This window comes from Nelusetta ayraudi, unplaced genomic scaffold (genome assembly GCF_046127955.1).
Source record: "Nelusetta ayraudi isolate G7.1 ecotype Tasmania unplaced genomic scaffold, CSIRO-AGI_Nayr_v1 ptg000013l, whole genome shotgun sequence".
Taxonomy (NCBI): Eukaryota; Metazoa; Chordata; class Actinopteri; order Tetraodontiformes; family Monacanthidae; genus Nelusetta; species Nelusetta ayraudi.
In genome coordinates this window covers 1,483,306-1,500,376 of record NW_027466063.1, presented here as the reverse complement: position 1 = coordinate 1,500,376, position 17,071 = coordinate 1,483,306, and the positions used below count along the sequence as shown (strand labels likewise).

Genomic DNA, 17,071 nt, shown 5'->3' with positions numbered 1-17,071 from the left:
GATTCTTCTGGAGAACAACAATCTCAAAGTCACTTTGCCTTCATTATAATAACAACAACAGCAGATGAGAGCAACCACTATTTAGGCTCGGCAGAAAGGCTCCTTATCCGGAGTGGAGCTCCTCGCCTGGACTCGTCGACCTTGTGGAAACTTTTAATTTGAAATGCTGTTTGAAACTCCAGTACGTGAAATCCCAGTGAGACTAGACATTGGGAGAAAAAAAAGATAAAAACTCCTTAGGTAATTAAATTTTAATGAGTCAGAAAAAAAAGAAAGCAGCCGCATGTTAAAAACAGGCGATGTAAGATTTTATCGTCAAAGCAACTCACTGCACGGTTGAGTCTAATGTGCTTATGTGTGTTTTGGGACGCCGACTAATGTTTACAAAGCGATGGCCAAAAGAGAGGAATTATTTAGGAAAAACACCAAGGTTATGTAATTTATGTAATTAGGTTCATTGCGCTTTGTATTTTTAAGAGATGAGCCGCAAGATCCACAGGTAGGATTAGAGAATCATGAAAAGACTCAAAACCTCGTTTAAAGAAATCTTGCCTAAATAAGACATTACACATAAATCACTTCTTGAAAAACTTCCAATTAAAGAAGTTTGCTTGCGAATAGATTTTGACTTGACCAAGCTCCCGTCGCTTTGGCAGGTTGAGTAAGTGACTTCTGAATTTTGTATTTTTTTTGAGGACTTTAACGAGAATCCCTAATCAGGCCAATGAGTGCCAAATGAGTATTTCTTGGACCACAAATAAGCCAAATGCGAATCAGTCCCTTGCTATAAACCACGATGACTGCAAGTTTGACTGCATCTCTGCGTTGGTGCCTTTTTTTTTTTTTTTTTTTTTTTACTGCAGAAGGTTAACAGCCCTGAAGGTGCCTACACCACACATCATAAACGGTTCAGAGGTATTTATAAACCTCATCAAACTTCAGCGACTCATTAATCTCTTCCTCCAACGCTTCCTGTTTGGGTGGAGCGAAGAGGTCAAAGAAACGCTTTGCTTCCCCGACTTTCCCTCCCTGCGCCGCTTCTGATGATGTCAATCTTTGAACTATTAGACACTAACAGGGCTTTGAAAAATAAAGTGATCATCTTTGCTCCGCTCTGCGCGGGGATCCTCTGAATCTGAATGTATTTTTTTGGTGTTTTTTATTTCTTTTTTTTGAACGCTGCACACGGGAGGGAGGCGGAAGCACGTTATGTTTAATGCATGCAATATCCTTGAACCAGGCAGCGGCGAAAACCCCCCGTGCCTCACGCAGACAGGGAAGCCGGGCTCAGCGCAGTGTTAAGAACGTTGCTGTTCTACTGTCAAGTGATTTGCGGGAATAAGCAGAAGTGAAAGCCTGCGGGACCATATGCTATTATCACAGATCTGCATCACACCGGGACGACAGGGCGGCACGGAGCCAGCTGCTCCTGGAATATAGGAGCACGCTTCCCGCGCTGAGGTAGAAACATAGACTCCATATGCTAAAACACAAAACAGGAATTTGAAAACTACTGGCAAGAACTATTGTGGGAACACAATATGGCATATTACCATTTCATAGCACGCAGGAGAGAAAAACTTTAATTGAGCGGTGGGTTTGAATAAATGTTAAATGCTGGCGGCAGATTAGTTTTATTCTGTGTTTTTACTCTGATGGTAACGGTTGTCTGAGAGAGAACTGAGCCAAGTCCCTCGGTGGAAGAGAAAATAAGGGCAGCTGCTAAAAAAGTATCACGATAAACAACAATAATAATAATGATAATAAAGAAAATAGTCACGGGACCGTTCTAGACATATCTAGCACATTCGGCTGGATTACTGGCGTGGGTGCGGTGGAAAAAAAAGTATATTTTTTGAAGAGTGGGTGAAATTGAAAACAGTCAGCGTAAGTGGTCTGGCCGAGTGGGCGGGGTTTGGGCGTGAGCTGGCTTAAGATTTGGTCACAGTCTCTGCCGCCGTGCCTGGTGGGAGTGGGAACGGCGGAGCGCCTGGAGCGCAGCGTCTCCATCTTCGGTGGAACGCGCTGGCGCCTGACTGAGCCGTCCGTCTGCCACCATTCATCACAGGGCCAGTGGGCGGGGTTATCCAGGGCCATTCCCGGGATGTCAATCATCCTCCTCCTTGCCGCCGCCGCCACCTCGGTAATGTGCAACGCCAGTCTGACCTTAAAACTGGACCGCCGCATGATATGCCTTGCACTGCTGGATGATTTGTTTGAGTCTGCTTGATTTTGATCATGATATCAGTGTGTGGGAGGCTGTAATTATGTGGGCATTAACTGCTTGTTTCTCAGCAACAGTTGTGCTTGAACTAGAGAAAAGCAATTACCTATAAATACTTGACCTCAAGCAGGTCTTTACTGCATTAAAAATACTGAACCACTGACTTGAACTTTAAGTTATTATTCGTTAACTGTTTTAAAAAGTGCAAACGTTTGAAAGTTTTACAAACTGAATGGTAATGCAGCTGATCTATGCTGACAGAGATTAGCAACATTGGGAGAGGCGGGAAATGGAATGCTGGCCTTTTATTTATTTTAGACCCAGACAGATTTATGACTTAGATTTTGTTGTATTGATACATTTTTATATGATGCAAGGGACATCGACGGAAATACAAATATGTATATTGGTTCCATCAAACAATGAGATAAAACTGGAACTAAATAAACAACAATAACAAAAGTCATCGATATATTGTGGCTGTACCTCATTGGCACTGTAATTCCCATTCTAATTTCACAATGTACCAAATAAACACAGCTATGGCCCACTGAAAAAGCTGTGTCCATGAAAAGTATCATCAAATCAAATCATTGTGGCTCCAAATAACTCTATTTTCCAGTTTTCTTACTCCCAGCACTTATAAATGACTAAACTGTGCAGGCCATGCCAATGTTAAAGAGACACATTAAAGTAACCGTGGGGTGGAGATGACTGAGAAAACCATCTGCGAGGCGTAAAGAAGTCTGCGCTTGTGTCTGTGTTCTGACATTTAAATAGAATCTATTAACCCACACATTATCCATGTGAAGTGATTCATATTACAGCCGTAGACGCTCAGCAAGGAAGGGATACAACAGCATGACTGCATTTGCTTTTTTTTTGTTTCCCTTTGACGTTTCCGTAGTCTGCCCTTGACAAATGGGCCGAAACCCAACGATGCGCAATTTTTCCACTTCATGTCCCCTGATTTGCTTACCTTACACACTCCATTCGGGAGCGCATCTTCCCGGAGTCGCTCGCAGGGGAAATGAAAGCAGATAATAACCTTAAGATTAATTGTTGAACTTGATTAAACTATGGCGGGGACAGAGAGCCGTGTTTGCGGGGGTCTGAAATGAGCCCAGCCATGTAGTGTGGGGCGGCATTAAGAAATTAACTTCAAATACAAGTTGGAACAAAACAACAACAGTGGGTCGCCGACTGGGTTTATCTACATGATTGAAACCACTGGTATTCCTCTCGACCATGAAATTGTCATTTGCTCTGCAAGCGTCACATCAAATGAGAGCTCAGGGCTGCTGCCAAGACTGTGGGTTGCTGCCGAAGTCATTTGTCGGATTTATTATCTGGACGAATCTCCATGGATTAAGGCGACACTATGTAGTTTTTCTGCCCCAAGTTGATGAGTTTTGAAATCACGCTCCACCATTTGCAGTTATGTCGTTATGGAGAGAACAGCAGTTCTGCCACCGAGGACTCTGCGACTTCAATTTGCCACTTCCTGGTCACATCAGATCAGACACCTCTTGCCCGGCTGGAAGGCACTAGCTCTAAACCTAGCCACCTTGTTTTGTGCCTGTGCGCGCGCTCACAGCGGCAGGAGAAGTCGGCGTGCAGTAGGAACCCGAGTGCAGGTGCGTTGGAGCGCGTTTGAACATTCCAGCGTGTTTGTTTTTCATTTTACTGCCCGCTGTGAGCTTTCATGCAGGTGGAAGACTTTCATTAACGCGAGGTGCATCCCTGCGTGTTTCCCGCTCGCGCAACTAGCATTGAGTAAACAGACTAGAAAGAAATGATGCAACCGCGATGTGAGATCACGTTCTACGACTGAAGCGTACAGGAAGGCGGCGAAAGACGACCAGGCAGACCAGGGATTATTCTGGGCTGGAACGGGGAAAGAGGCAGACTGGGTGAACGCGGCAGAAGCCGACGGCGGCTCCGACAGGATGTCAGGTTGGGAGGGTGGCGGCGAGCCAGCTGATTGCGCTCGAAAGAGGAGAAGAAGAAGAAGAAGAAGAAGAAGAAGAAGAAGAAGGGGGAGAAGAAGAAGAGCGAGGAGGCTGAGCGAGGGATGAAGGAGGATTAAGACGAAGGGAAAAAGAGCGTTTAGAAGTGGAGGCATGGAAAAGTGGGGGGTTGGGGGGGGGGGGGGGGGGTTGGGTTGAGGGAAAAAAAAAGAACAAAGACGGCGGAGATTCCATCTTGCAAACAACACACCCAGGGCCTTTGCCACTGGCAGCTCGCTGCTTTTGATGTATACTGCATTTAGGCTGCGCTGAGGAGCAGGAGAGCGGTGATTCTGGGCGGTGAGACAGCCATAAAAAAGGAGAAGGAGGTGGGGGAGGAGGAGGAGGAAGGGAAGAGGGGAGGCCATCAGCATTATGAAAAGCGTTGGACCCCAGAGGCCCTTTGATGACACTACTGTTTACTCCGCATGGGGCTGTGATGACGGGAGACGTGATGGAAGTATACTCAGCCAGGCTGGAGAACCCAAAACCAACAATGACGACCACCACCACCACCACCACCACCACCAGAAATAAAATAAAAAAATAAAATAAAAGTGCAAATCAGATAAACCAATAAAATAGATGGACAGACAATGAAGCTGTACACCCAGCAGGCATTCCGTCAAAGCCAATTGGAACAGAAATCAAAGATGGAGGTCGAGGATTTGAGCTGGGGTTAGTACGAGGTGTCGGACCTCCTGTCTGATTCGGTGTACAGCATGGTGACATATACTGACCTGGGCTTGAGGCACTAGTGGTGGTGGGTTCAATAATTGCTACAGGGGGAGGAGAGGAGGGGGAAGGGATGGGGAAGGGGAGGGGAGGGGAGGGAAAGAGGACATTTATGTATTATTAACAGAATGGAGACGTAAAGGAAATAAAATCCATGCAAGGGGCCAAAAAAGGGGAAAAAAAGAAGACGGAAAAAAAAAAAGGACAGGGAATGGACACAAATCCTCTCCATGCGTCAAGGACTGGTGTCGCTGTGGCCAAACAGAAGGCAGACCAGACATGCTCATATACCTTGTGTTTTCATTTGCCCCCTTGCAGCGGACATGCGTTTATCCCGATTAGCTCAGCGGCAAAATGAAGGGGAAAAATTTGTGAAGGCTTTGTGATTGGCTGACAATAAGCTGTTTTTCCCAATACGTCCACCGATTATTGCAGGAGAGAAGAAAAGGGTGTTTTTCCTCTGCACAGGGAACTCCTCCTTCCAATCTGACTGCCTCAGGAATTCATTTCAGACTTAGCTTTCCCAGGCACTTGTAAGACGGAGCAAAGCAGCGTCCAGAGACACAACCAATCCGACACTGTGGCAAGTCGACTGTGGAAGGGCGGCGGCAGAGGCGTCTTTGCCGTGTTGTGTTTCACGTGTATTTAGCTCTTTTAGCTTTGAAATGGTTCCACACTTTGCTTTAGGTTTTATAGGAAGGAAACAAACAGGATATTTTGGTCTAAGATTAACTTTTCAACTCAGCCAAGCTGTTTCAAGGCCATTTACCCATGAATATCCCAAGGGATATATATTTGGTTGTTAAAAATCTAGGAAGCAGCCTCAGCAAAAGTTGGTCGAACCAATAGTTGCCACAAAAGCTTTGCCATTCCAGTCCTCAACCAGGATTTGTTACACATTAACAAACACTGCAGGATGCTCAGCATATCCAAGAGGTTGTCACCGGATGGTGCACAGCAACAGGGATACAAATCAGCAAACTTTGATGACAGGTTGATATGTGTGAGGCTCTTCACTCCATTTATGCAAAATGAGTGACAGTGACTTGTCAAGGACCAAACCCCCCCCCCCCCCCCCCCCCGAACATTGAGGTATTTGCATTATCATTCCAATAGCACAGACTCAGAATGCAATTTATCTATATTCTCTGCGCCACTCACTTTGTAATCCTCTTGTATATATTATAAAACCACTTGAGAAAAAAAAATGCTATTGCGTTTGATCTGTGAACGGAGACAAAGGCTGGATTTGTGTTTGGTAAACAAGCACTTAACTGAAGAAAGCTGTGACCAGCTTCGTGCTGTGAGACGCTCGGAGGATCTGGGGTGCCAGCTGAAAACAAAGCCGCCGTATTATATTTCCCATCTTGCATATCTGGCACACAAACGGTGCCACAGGAAGTTCCGTCGGGGTGAAAATCAATTCTGCTCTTTACAGGTGTGAACCTGCTTCCGTTGGGCCTCGTAACAGCGGAGGAGGAGCTTATGTTTCACAAGAGAAACCACAGAAGCTGTGATGACACCTCACCCATATTCAGATAAAAAAATAAATAAAATAAATAATAAGATCTTTCAACACTGCCGCAGTGAACCCCTGAATCTAGGCCACACTTTAGTGCAGGATCCTACTTATGCTCTTCGCTTTAATCCATTTACATGGGAACTCAATGTGCCCATTCACATCGTGTGCCAAAAGGCTCCACACCGAGCCTTCAATCTCCATATTGGTTTCCCCAAGCCATATATCAAACTGCGTGACGCCTGCATTGCTGCTAAATGGCTGCTGCTATGCCAACAGTGAGACATTTGCTTCTATTTGTTTATCGTTCTTTACGATTCCATATGATGAGGGAATTCTGAATGAATCGGTATTCACATTTTATGTGAGACGATATGCTTTCCTCCTTGGTGTATTGGGGGGGTGGTGGTGGTCAAATCCATCCTTTCTTCCATAAATGTTTCCACTTTAAGACCTCCTGAGGGAGCCGGAGACGGGTTCTTTGTAGTTCCATCCTCAGACAGGCGGCCTGCTGCTATTTGATTAATACTGGTGCATGAATTCACCAGTGAATCACTTCACGGGTTTCCAGACCATCGGCCGCAAGTGCGCAACATATCTTCTGGCGTGCAGTCCCTCTCTAGTGGCTCCACACTGACTTGGGCTCCAAATCTCATCGGATACACCAGGAGCATCTTTTAACTGCGCGGCGTCTGAAAGTGTTATTTTCTGTAACTATTTCACTTCAAGGATTGTCATTCTTAAATCTATGTGGGGCAGTACAGTAGATTTGTGTCAGACAGTGATGGTGGAATTCCTGCGTAAAGTTTGGCTCATCGCAAATATAATAAATATTTTTTGAAAAGTGGTATCAAATATTTGCACTGTGGATGATGGCTTCAAAAGCGCTGGGTTGAAGGGAGAGCATTCAGAGTGTTGATGTAACGATTTAACAAGCGACTAGCGGTCATTGGAAGCCACGCTGGAACCCAACATAGAAATGATCTCAGTCAGCTAGAGATCATCTGTAAATGTGAAAGATTAGCGGGTCAAGCTTAAAACCTTTGACCTCAAAAAAATAAAAATACAAAATCAAAGCTGAGCCAACGACAGCCAGGCAGCGATGCCAAGTATCTGTCAAAGCTTTTCGAGCTAACAGCAGCAAACAAGCTGACGGCTGTTGATGGAAAACAAACATTCACTCCAGTTGAAGAAATCATTACCCAGCATTGAAACTTGGAGGAAATATCTGCTGCCGCGCTTCTTGTTTTGCAACCCAAGTTTCAGACTGAGGACTTAAAAAACTCTTGCGAGGGGGCACAGCTGCTCAACCTTCAGGGTGGACTTCACACCCACACTTACATCTTCACCGAGGCAAGTTTACTCATACATATCTTGGGTAAAAGGTGGATTTATCTTCACTCTTGCTTGCCCATCCGAGGCAGTAAGTCGGTGGGCTGAGGAGCTGTAGGTCCGTCAAGAGTCAACTGTTTGCTCAGTGTTGCCTTGGCTGGAGTGGAACATAACTTGAGAATGTAACAAAGTAAGGAGGAATGAAGGCTCTCTTGTCAAGTCTTGGCATCAGGCAGGGCCTGAATTGACTTCAAACCGCAAGTACACACAGAAATGACCCGACACACTCTCATGCTTATGGCTATATACTGTAGGGAAAAAAAAGAAAAGAAAAGTATTCTAGCGAACACTGTGTGAACTCAACATACTCTGCCTAAGTTAGATGTTGACCACGTGTGGGTGGAACGACGGTGTCAAATACAAACGTTTCAACATGAAAAGACAAGCTGAAAAAATAAATAAATAAAATACCCCAATGATCTTGGTGTGGATGGCGTACAGCAGGTGTTTGGATGCAAGCTCGCCAATTAGCTATTCATCCTCTGGCATTTCTCACACTGCCCTGAGAGTGCATCATCCTGTGGGCTTTCTTCTGGGCGCAGCCATCCAGGGATGAGCATTCCTAGCAGAGCATCTGGCCTCTTCTGGGAGCGAGCGGAGGTGGGTGGGTGGGCTGGGTGTGTGTAGGAAGACAGTCCACAGCCTGCAGAGCGAGTGCCGCCTCAGCACCACCAACGTTTCCTCAGCTGAGTGCGACTGGAAAATGTTAATGGCTTTTTCTGATTGCCGAAATATGGAAATGTAGCCATTTCCATGATAGGTAAATGGCGGATCGCCGTGAGGGCGCTCTGGCATGTACAATATATTCCCAACCCTCTTTTCACATGTGAAAAACAAGTCAAAAAAACAAATAGGTAAAATAAAAACATGCCAGCGCCCGCCAGGATGCACTCCTTCAGGATGCTTCATGACAAGCGCCGGGCAAACAAAAAGAAATTAAAAATTTCACACGCAGACAAATCGATACGAGTTGCTGAAAAAATGATGCACTGCCTTTAGGCGCCTGCAGAAATTGGGTTTTTATTTTCCCGCCTTTTGTGTTATGCCGTTATCACGCAGACCCCGCCCCCCCCCACATTTCAGGCTTCACCTTTAGTTCCCATTTTCGAGCACCCCGCGCTCCATGACTCAGGTACAATCAGGCGGCGTGGGAACAAACAACATCATCAACAACGGCGGTGGCGGAAGAGGAAACGTATCAAAATGACACCTACACACCGTGTTGATTGATAAGCGTGACAAACGAACACGACATTCATTAACCGGCTAGCCGGCAGCGTCTCTTGCCTGAGGGGGGCTGAGCAGTGACAGAGGAAGAAGAGCAGGAAGAAAGAAACTCCCTTTTCCCCCTCCCTCCACTCTCCTCTCCTCCACTGGCGTCCCCCCCCTCCTCCCATCAGCCTCTTCCGATTACGGCTCGGCAGGGTGGGGAGGAGGCAAAGGAGAAAGGAGGAAATGAAGGCAGAGGTAGAGGCGGAGAAAATCTCCTCCAGGGCTAAGCTGGGGTGGGCTGGGGGATAAGAGCTTGACCAATTAAGCTGGAGCACTCCTCAGAAAATTGGACTGAACAGTTTCAGTCTTTTCATCAAGTTCACTCCCATCTTGCGACATGAAATGGGAATCTCGACGAGGCAGCGGCGGCAGGGTGATTGTTACACCTTAGCGAAAAAAAATCATTTGTGAAGTTCGTGAAATTCTGACGTTCGCCGACACGGCAGCACGGCTGACCGGACTAAACTATGAGGATGGGGGGGGGAGATTGGACAGAAATATTGTTGTTCTTCAGCCGAGGCTCGAACTTGCAACAGAGGATGAATCAGATGCAGCTTGCTGGTCAATTCAAATCAATTCTATTCATGTAGCCTCCTAATCACAAATCAGAGTGGTTTCACAAAACAGGCTCAAATTATAGAAATAAACAAACTACAGCGTATAAATGATAACAAAATATGACTCAGTGGTTCTGGGGGAAGTCAGAGCGGCCACACAGTCAGGAAGGCTCATGAGACTTCACTGCTCAGATTACACTTGGTTGGAAAGTCTTATTTATAAAAGAATTAGTAGCCAAACTAAAGACCTTTGACCTTGTGCAACTGCTCAAGTTCTGTTGAACTTGCCCCATACATTTGGATCTGGATGAAATAAAACACGGTAGTCCAGTCCTGCTCTCGGCGTGAAGTAGGAAGCCAACAACTCCGGCTTCCATGCCAAAACCATCATGAATGCTGTATGAGTGTTTGTTTCCGCGTCTGTACGCTAATGTGACCTCAGTCTAAAGAGTAACCGATAGTGAGTTTCAAACATGGTCAGAGGTCGTAGAGATCCTTATGAATGAGACTCTTTGGAGGTTTGAGGCTCGCGTCCTCTGATGATATCAGCCAGTGAAATCTATGACCTCCCGGGGTTGTGGACTTTTTACATAATACCGGAGCTGCAGTACAGAAAAAAAATAAAATAAAAAGATTGTGGCACAACATGATTGCACCCTGTATGTTGAATGTAAAATTAGCTAAATTTCTATTTAAGTCTTGAGACAGTTTAAAGTTCAGCCTTTATTTTAGCGTGTGTTGTTCTTTCGGAGTATGGTCTGTTGTTGCCACAGTCTCCATATCCTGAATGCAAATATGTGTAGTGGGGCAGTAACCAGATTTGTCCCAAGTTGTCTTGGGAAATGCAAGTTGGGAAATTATTGCATGTTTAGCTTTATGTATATATATATATATAAATATATATACATATATATACACACACACATAAAGGTATACAAGAGTAACTCTTGTTTTTATGGATATAATACAAACTTTTGTGACAACAGGCTGTATTGGCTCTACTTTTTGTCAACCTCCTAAAGGGGCGGGACAATGATGAAACCCACCTGACACAGATAACAGAGCTTTGCACTTTCCACAGTGTTTTTTCGGTCACTTTCATCTCAGACGGGGGAAAACCTGCCGTCTGTGACTATATTTTCAGTGGTCTCACTGAGGAACTGGGTGTGCATGTCACCACGGAAGGAGATCATACGATGGTGATATTTATGGAAACTTCAGAGGCCTCTCCTGCTTTCCCCTTGACACAGAACTCCAAAAGGGAGCCAAAAAAAAAAAAGATCAGCATCGGTCTCCGTTTGTTAAGATTTGAAAACTATATGTTCTGTGATCTGTTCCACTGCCGAGGTCCCCATTTACTTTAAATTTTTTTGGGGGAGGATGGAACAATAGTTGCGCAGGAGTCAACTATGGATCTGCGGTGCAGAGGAGTCGTGATTCCATCGAGTTTGCTGTGTTCTGCTCTGCCCTAGATCCACACGCTTTACTATTGAAATAATAGGAGGCAAAATTGCAAATTCCACATGGAAACAAGTGTTTCCGGTCACAGTGTTCTGGTCCACGTCCCTGATCACATCCGAACACATAAGCAGTTTAAGCAGACATGGCTCATTAGTCTTGAAGTGTTGCAATTACCTCACAAGCGCAAGTTTAAAATATGGATGTGTCATGTGTGTTTGTTTTCTATTATCCACTCTGAAAACACAAAGGCATACTGTTTGCCCAGGTAGTGTCTAAGCAGTCCCTCATTTGTCTCGTGTTTTGGTCCTGACACTCTTAATAAATGAGCCAATTGGTGGATGTTTTTTGCAGCATTACAAGCACCAGACACAAATCAAAGGTTATTAAAGAATGTGTCTCCTTCAAAAAAGGAAGCAAAACTCAAATAAAATGAAACAAAGTAAAATTAGAAAAAACGTAAAAAACAAAAACAAACAAAAAACAAAACAGAGAGATGAGCAGCTTTCATAAAACCAGGCCCATGCTGAAGTTTGGCCATTGCAGACTGGGGTAAGTTAAGCCCCTCTTCCACCACTTCCAACAGCTCTGGGGGCTTCGGCTAATTAGAGTTTTAATAGTGCTGTTTTGATAACCCTTTGCAGTCAGTGGCAAGTCTAAAGTAATTTGGATGAGCAGCTCTTAAGGACGCTGCAGGCAATATAACCAGAAGCTAACCAATTAGCCACCTCTAAACGGCCAAGGTCTGAATGAATGCAGCGGTTTTTACCATTGACAGGATCATTATCACAGCGCGCTGTGGCTGCGCGCTGAATGGCCCGAATCACGTCTTGTTAAAGTGGAAAGAGGCGTAGTTGGATTTATTTTTACTTTATTTTCAGACAAAAAAAAATTAATAAAAAAAAAAAAAAAAAATGCCATAGGAAGTGATACCTGAATTTGTGGAGTAACTTGCCTCACACTTAACGGATGTGTCAGACAATCATTAGTTGGTTAATCGTTTATATTGTTACATCGTTCCAAGGCCAAGTGATTACATTTCTGCCTCTACACACAACCGACTGAGGGAGAAACTGTCTTGTTAATAAAAGCGACTGACGTGTGTATGCATGACGGCAGAAAGTACGCACCCGTGGACCCTTCACTTCATTTGGTAATCTGTGGCGTGCTGGTCCTCTGCCAGTGCGTACAGAAAAAACCTTTCTCTGCAATCACCCACACCCACTACGCGGTTCAATTCATTGCACCTTTTGTAATTTAACACTTATTTATAAGAGAGACAATCGTGATAAGTGGCGCTATTTATACGACTGGTACAGCAGAGAGTGATTCAGCCATTCATTGCCGTGAATGGCTATTGTCAAAAAGCGATCAGCTGCAGAGGGTTTGGTGCAAACGCAAGCGCCCACGCACGCACACTCACACCCATTCACACCCACACACACACACACACACACACACACACACACACACACACACACACACACACACACACACACACACACACAACACACACACACACACACACACACACAATGCACTTTGGCAATGCCAACAAAGAGAGTTGAGTGCTTCATTTTTTTGCTTGCAAAGAATCCAACTAATGCTTCAAGCCCCGAGCTGAGAGTGATCACAATACGCGGCTAATGGTTCAACAACAGCAAAAAAAAAAAAAGAAAAAAAAAAAGGGCTGAGCCATGAGCAGAAGCTTCTGTTGAGGTTGCGGCCATGGAGCTCATCACAAAGATTGTTGCGCGACCGAAACACATGGACGAAAAAAATGAAAAATGAAAAATGTTCCTGCCAAGCCGGAACAGAAACAGAGTTCGTCTACCAGTCGCTGTAGGGGTTGATGGTGAGGGAAAGTTGAACCCGGAGGGGTTCCGCAGTTTAACTCATTAACAATAACTGAAAACTCAGCTCGTCCCAGAGCGACTCAATTTACTGAAAAACAAAAACATTATGAGGACGCTGAGGGGATGCAGCCCTCCTAAACTTTGCAATCCCGGCATGAGGCAGTGCTTGGCACTCGCTATCCCGCTTTATCTTTCACCTCCCGCTTGCTTTATCTAAAGGCTTTGTGAGGGGGCATGAACCCGACCCGACATCATGAATTATGCACGGGTAGCAGACGGAAAGAAAATAAAATACACAAACACACACACACACACACAAAGAATCTAGCGCACGTGTGAAGGTCCGTCCGCTCGAGTCAAACGTTTGACGAGGCCTCGACACTTGACATTCACCTCGAAGACAGATGCTCAATCAAACATAACCCCCATCCCCCAATCCTGACCTCCCCCCACATTTCTCTCCCATCTTCCTCATCAATAGATATCGAGCGCTTTTTTAAAATAGCGACCCAAAGTCACCCGCGGCCAAAACGAGCCCAACGAGCGGGGGCAGAACCGGCCTCGCTCGCCATTAGCGGAGATCATCAGGGAGAAAAAAAAAAAAAAAAAACAGAGGAGAGAGAGAGAGAGAGAGAGAGGAAAAAAGAGTGAGAGGAAGACTGAGAGACGCTGTGTATGTGTGGCGTATAAAGAGAGAGAAGAAGGAGAGGAGCCTCTCTCTCTCTCTCTCTCTCTCCCTCATTTCTCTCTCTCTCTCCCGGCCACTCTGCCTTTGAGGCCGGTGTCACATTAAGATCATCCATCGGAGGATCTGAGAAGAGCCTTTGATGTTTTCCTGCGCAATACACAAACAGCAGAGAGCGGAGGTGCTCCTCTGACAATTGCCGACTCCACGGGAGGATCTCTTCTTTGTATTCCGAGTGTCTGGGCCTGCTAGGGACACCGTTTGTCAGCGCAGGGGGGGGGAGAAAAAGAAAAAAAAAACCAGCTGAATTATTTAATTCACCTGCTCATATTTCTTCTCAGAATAAATTAAACGCTTCTTTCTTTATTCCTCCACACAACCTGCCGACTCGGAAAAAAACAATGCTTCGGAAAGCCGCCGCTGTCATGGTCTGGGCTGGCGCTCGGCAGATACAGCGAGCGGACGGAACAAATGGAAAGTGAGAGCGGGAAACATTGCGGGAATATTAAACACCAGCCCGAGAAGTCCAGGGCGCTTTTTATTTTTTTTTATTTTTTGCGGAAACGTGAAGCGCTCTTCAACAACTTGCAGTCGGCGAATGTGGACGGATTCTGCGAGCGTCTGGATCGGCGGAAGGAAGGAAGTCTGCGAGCTGAACAACCGTCGATATTTCACCTCTGCGTCCGCCGACGTGTGTGTGAAATGAAACCATTTAAAGAATAATCAATGGAAATCTCGTGCGTAAATGCCAAAAGATCAACAATCGATGAACCCTGTTGTGAACCGGTGAGTTTGGTTCGCGCACGTCTGACTCTTACGTTGACCCTTTTTCTGAAAAAAAAAAACAACCCAAAAACCAGTGAAATTAAACTATTACTCATAACTGGTGGGAGAATTGGTCATCGTAGGAAAGAGAAAGTGTATTTTCCCCTGCAGCGAAGCCACAAGCGACGACTTAGTGCTGCTTTTCCATTAGAGGTCCTGTTATCTGGTCGCAGTTCTTTTTTCCACACGTTTTCATTTGCCATCATTCAGCTTTTTTTTTTTTTTGGCTTGTTCAGTGACAAACATTCTCACCCCCTCGTCTTTTAAACAAGCCCACATGAAAATGCTAGAAAAGCGTTGGAATGTGGACCCTGATCATTCGGTCCTCTTTGGATAGTTCCCGCCTCTAGACGTCCCGCGGCGATGATAAACAAAAGACATGTGAAAAGACGACCGTTAGAACTGCGAGACATTTCTATTTGTATTTCCGCCGTTCAGCTCGGCGCCGCTGACCGCCGCCGCTGCCAATTAGGAATGCTTTGGCGCCTCTGAGCTCCACTTGTTCTTCATTCACACGCAGTGCAACCAGCCCCCAGGCAGCACACGTGCACACAATTTCTGCCTCTTTAATAGTTAATCCCTGAGGTTAAAAACAGAAAAAAAAAATGTATTACACCGCTATCTGTGATTTTGCCGCTCCCTGGAAGGAATTCCTTCCTGTAGCGGGAAAGTTGGGAAGCTCAAAATGGTAAAAAAAAAAAAAAAAAAAGAAAAAAGAGAGAGACAGAAAAGGAAGAATATTATGAAACACAAACACTCAACACACGCGGAGGAAAGACTTCAGTGCCGTCCACCACACACAGCACTCGGGGCTCTGCAGCCCTCCAGTCAGCCGCGGACTCACTGTGCGGGTGTGGGTGTGTGTGTGTGTGTGTGTGTGTGTGTGGGGGGGGGGGTTTGGAGTGACAACTTACGAATGAGAGACACGGTGGCGTTGGCCGTGCCGAGCTTGTTGGACGCCACGCACGTGTAGTTCCCATAACGATCCTCTGTCATGTTGGTCACGGTGAGGATTGATCTGGAGCTCAGGCTCTTGATGTCGATGCCTTGACCCTTGATAATCCTGGAAACAAGAGCACACCGGCCACACAGTCAGGTGCGTTTCGCGCCGACGGCCGCGCGGCAGCTCCTGGCGAGGACGGCCAGGAGGGAGGCGCAGCGCGTTTGTCACCATAAAGTGAGCTGGTTGGAAATTGTGCGGCGCTTTGTCGCCCTGTTCAGCAGGTCTGTTTATCCCCTTTTGCCTTTTCTCTGCTGCTCCGGTGAGGCGATGGAAGGGGGAAGGAAAAAAAAAAAAAAGAGAGAGAGAGCAGGGAGGAATGACCCGCGGGCGACCCAGCGGCGAAGCAGCAGCTGGGTGCTACTTGACACGTTGTTCATCGTATTGTTGCGATTGCTGGCAAGGGGGGAGGAGGGGGTGGATTAGGGTAAATCCTACTCCAGTTGTGACGAGCATCTGTGGCGAACATGACAAATGTTTAATTGTTTACGTTCGGGGAGGTGTGTGTGTGTGTGTGTGTGTGTGTGTGTGTGTGTGTGTGTGTGTGTGTGTGTCAGGAGGGAAGGAGGGCGTGCACGGGGGTCGTGGTGATCTTTAGCACGGCAGGAGAGATTAAAAATTCCCTCACTTGGGGCATATGCGTCGCATCCCGATTGTGGGATTAGGGTCCATGTTGGTGCGAGGTTTTGTACTTGTCAAAGTGGATTCGGCTCTGGCATTATAAACCATCGCAGCCTTCTGGGAATAGACGAGAGCCGTTCTATTTTGGCCTTGCTTTGCCCCCCCGCGTACACTCTCAATGATCTGTAGCTTGGCACGACTGCCTGCGAGAGCCGCTGTCAGTGGAAACATTATGTTCGACCTTATGTCCTGTAAATATCCACAGATTTGCTGCTCCGCTCCCCACGTCCCCTGCGGTGTCCTTCTTAAGGCTTCAGTGGAGAGTTTGCCGTGTCACTTGCCTTTTCACTGGTCCCCACGTCAAAACCAGTAAGCTGCCCTTGTGCGTGCGCAGCCGAACAAACGCACCCATTCAGTATTGAAAGCGGCGGATTGTCGAGAGAGACCCGCTTGACACGCAACCTTGACAATTCAGAGCTCGAATTAGGAGAAAAAATGGCCTTGGAATTCCCCGCATGCAGCAAATGAACGTTGGAACAGAAAGAGGAAGTTCCGTTTTTAGCTCCGTAAACTGACGTCCTGCCCATAATGAGGAGGGAATGAAGAAATCACCATTCAGCCGATGCCACAAGTCACCCAGCGAACGAGTCCTTGAATTAAGTAAGGACTAGAATCATGGCAACTTGCCTCCTTAGCAATTTGACTAAATTGAATCCAGCCCATAATTACAATTAGCACAGTGCGGGCTGATGATTGAAATTGTCCTCACCAGGAGTGGGTAATGGCAGTCATTTGGTTTTTAAATTCGAGAACTGACACTCCAATCCAGCCTGATTGATGTATATGCTGCGGTGATTGCAGCCGGTTCCCAGCAAACATTTTATTAGAATGCAAGGTGAGGACCGGGCGGCGACAACT

The 17,071-nt window shown here is 46.0% G+C and overlaps 1 protein-coding gene across 2 annotated transcripts in view; it reads right to left on the bottom strand.

The window, feature by feature from the left end:
• The window catches only part of negr1 (neuronal growth regulator 1), a 131,888-nt gene that overhangs the window by 25,293 nt on the left and 89,524 nt on the right, over window positions 1-17,071 (bottom strand). The window contains exons 6-7 of one of the 2 annotated variants that reach the window (XM_076022652.1): window positions 15,447-15,595; window positions 4,974-5,012 (exon numbers count right to left, since the gene is read on the bottom strand). In XM_076022652.1, the coding sequence (XP_075878767.1) occupies window positions 4,974-5,012; window positions 15,447-15,595 (188 nt within the window). The remainder of the gene's footprint in view (window positions 1-4,973; window positions 5,013-15,446; window positions 15,596-17,071) is intronic. The other variant, XM_076022653.1, reaches the window with a different exon arrangement.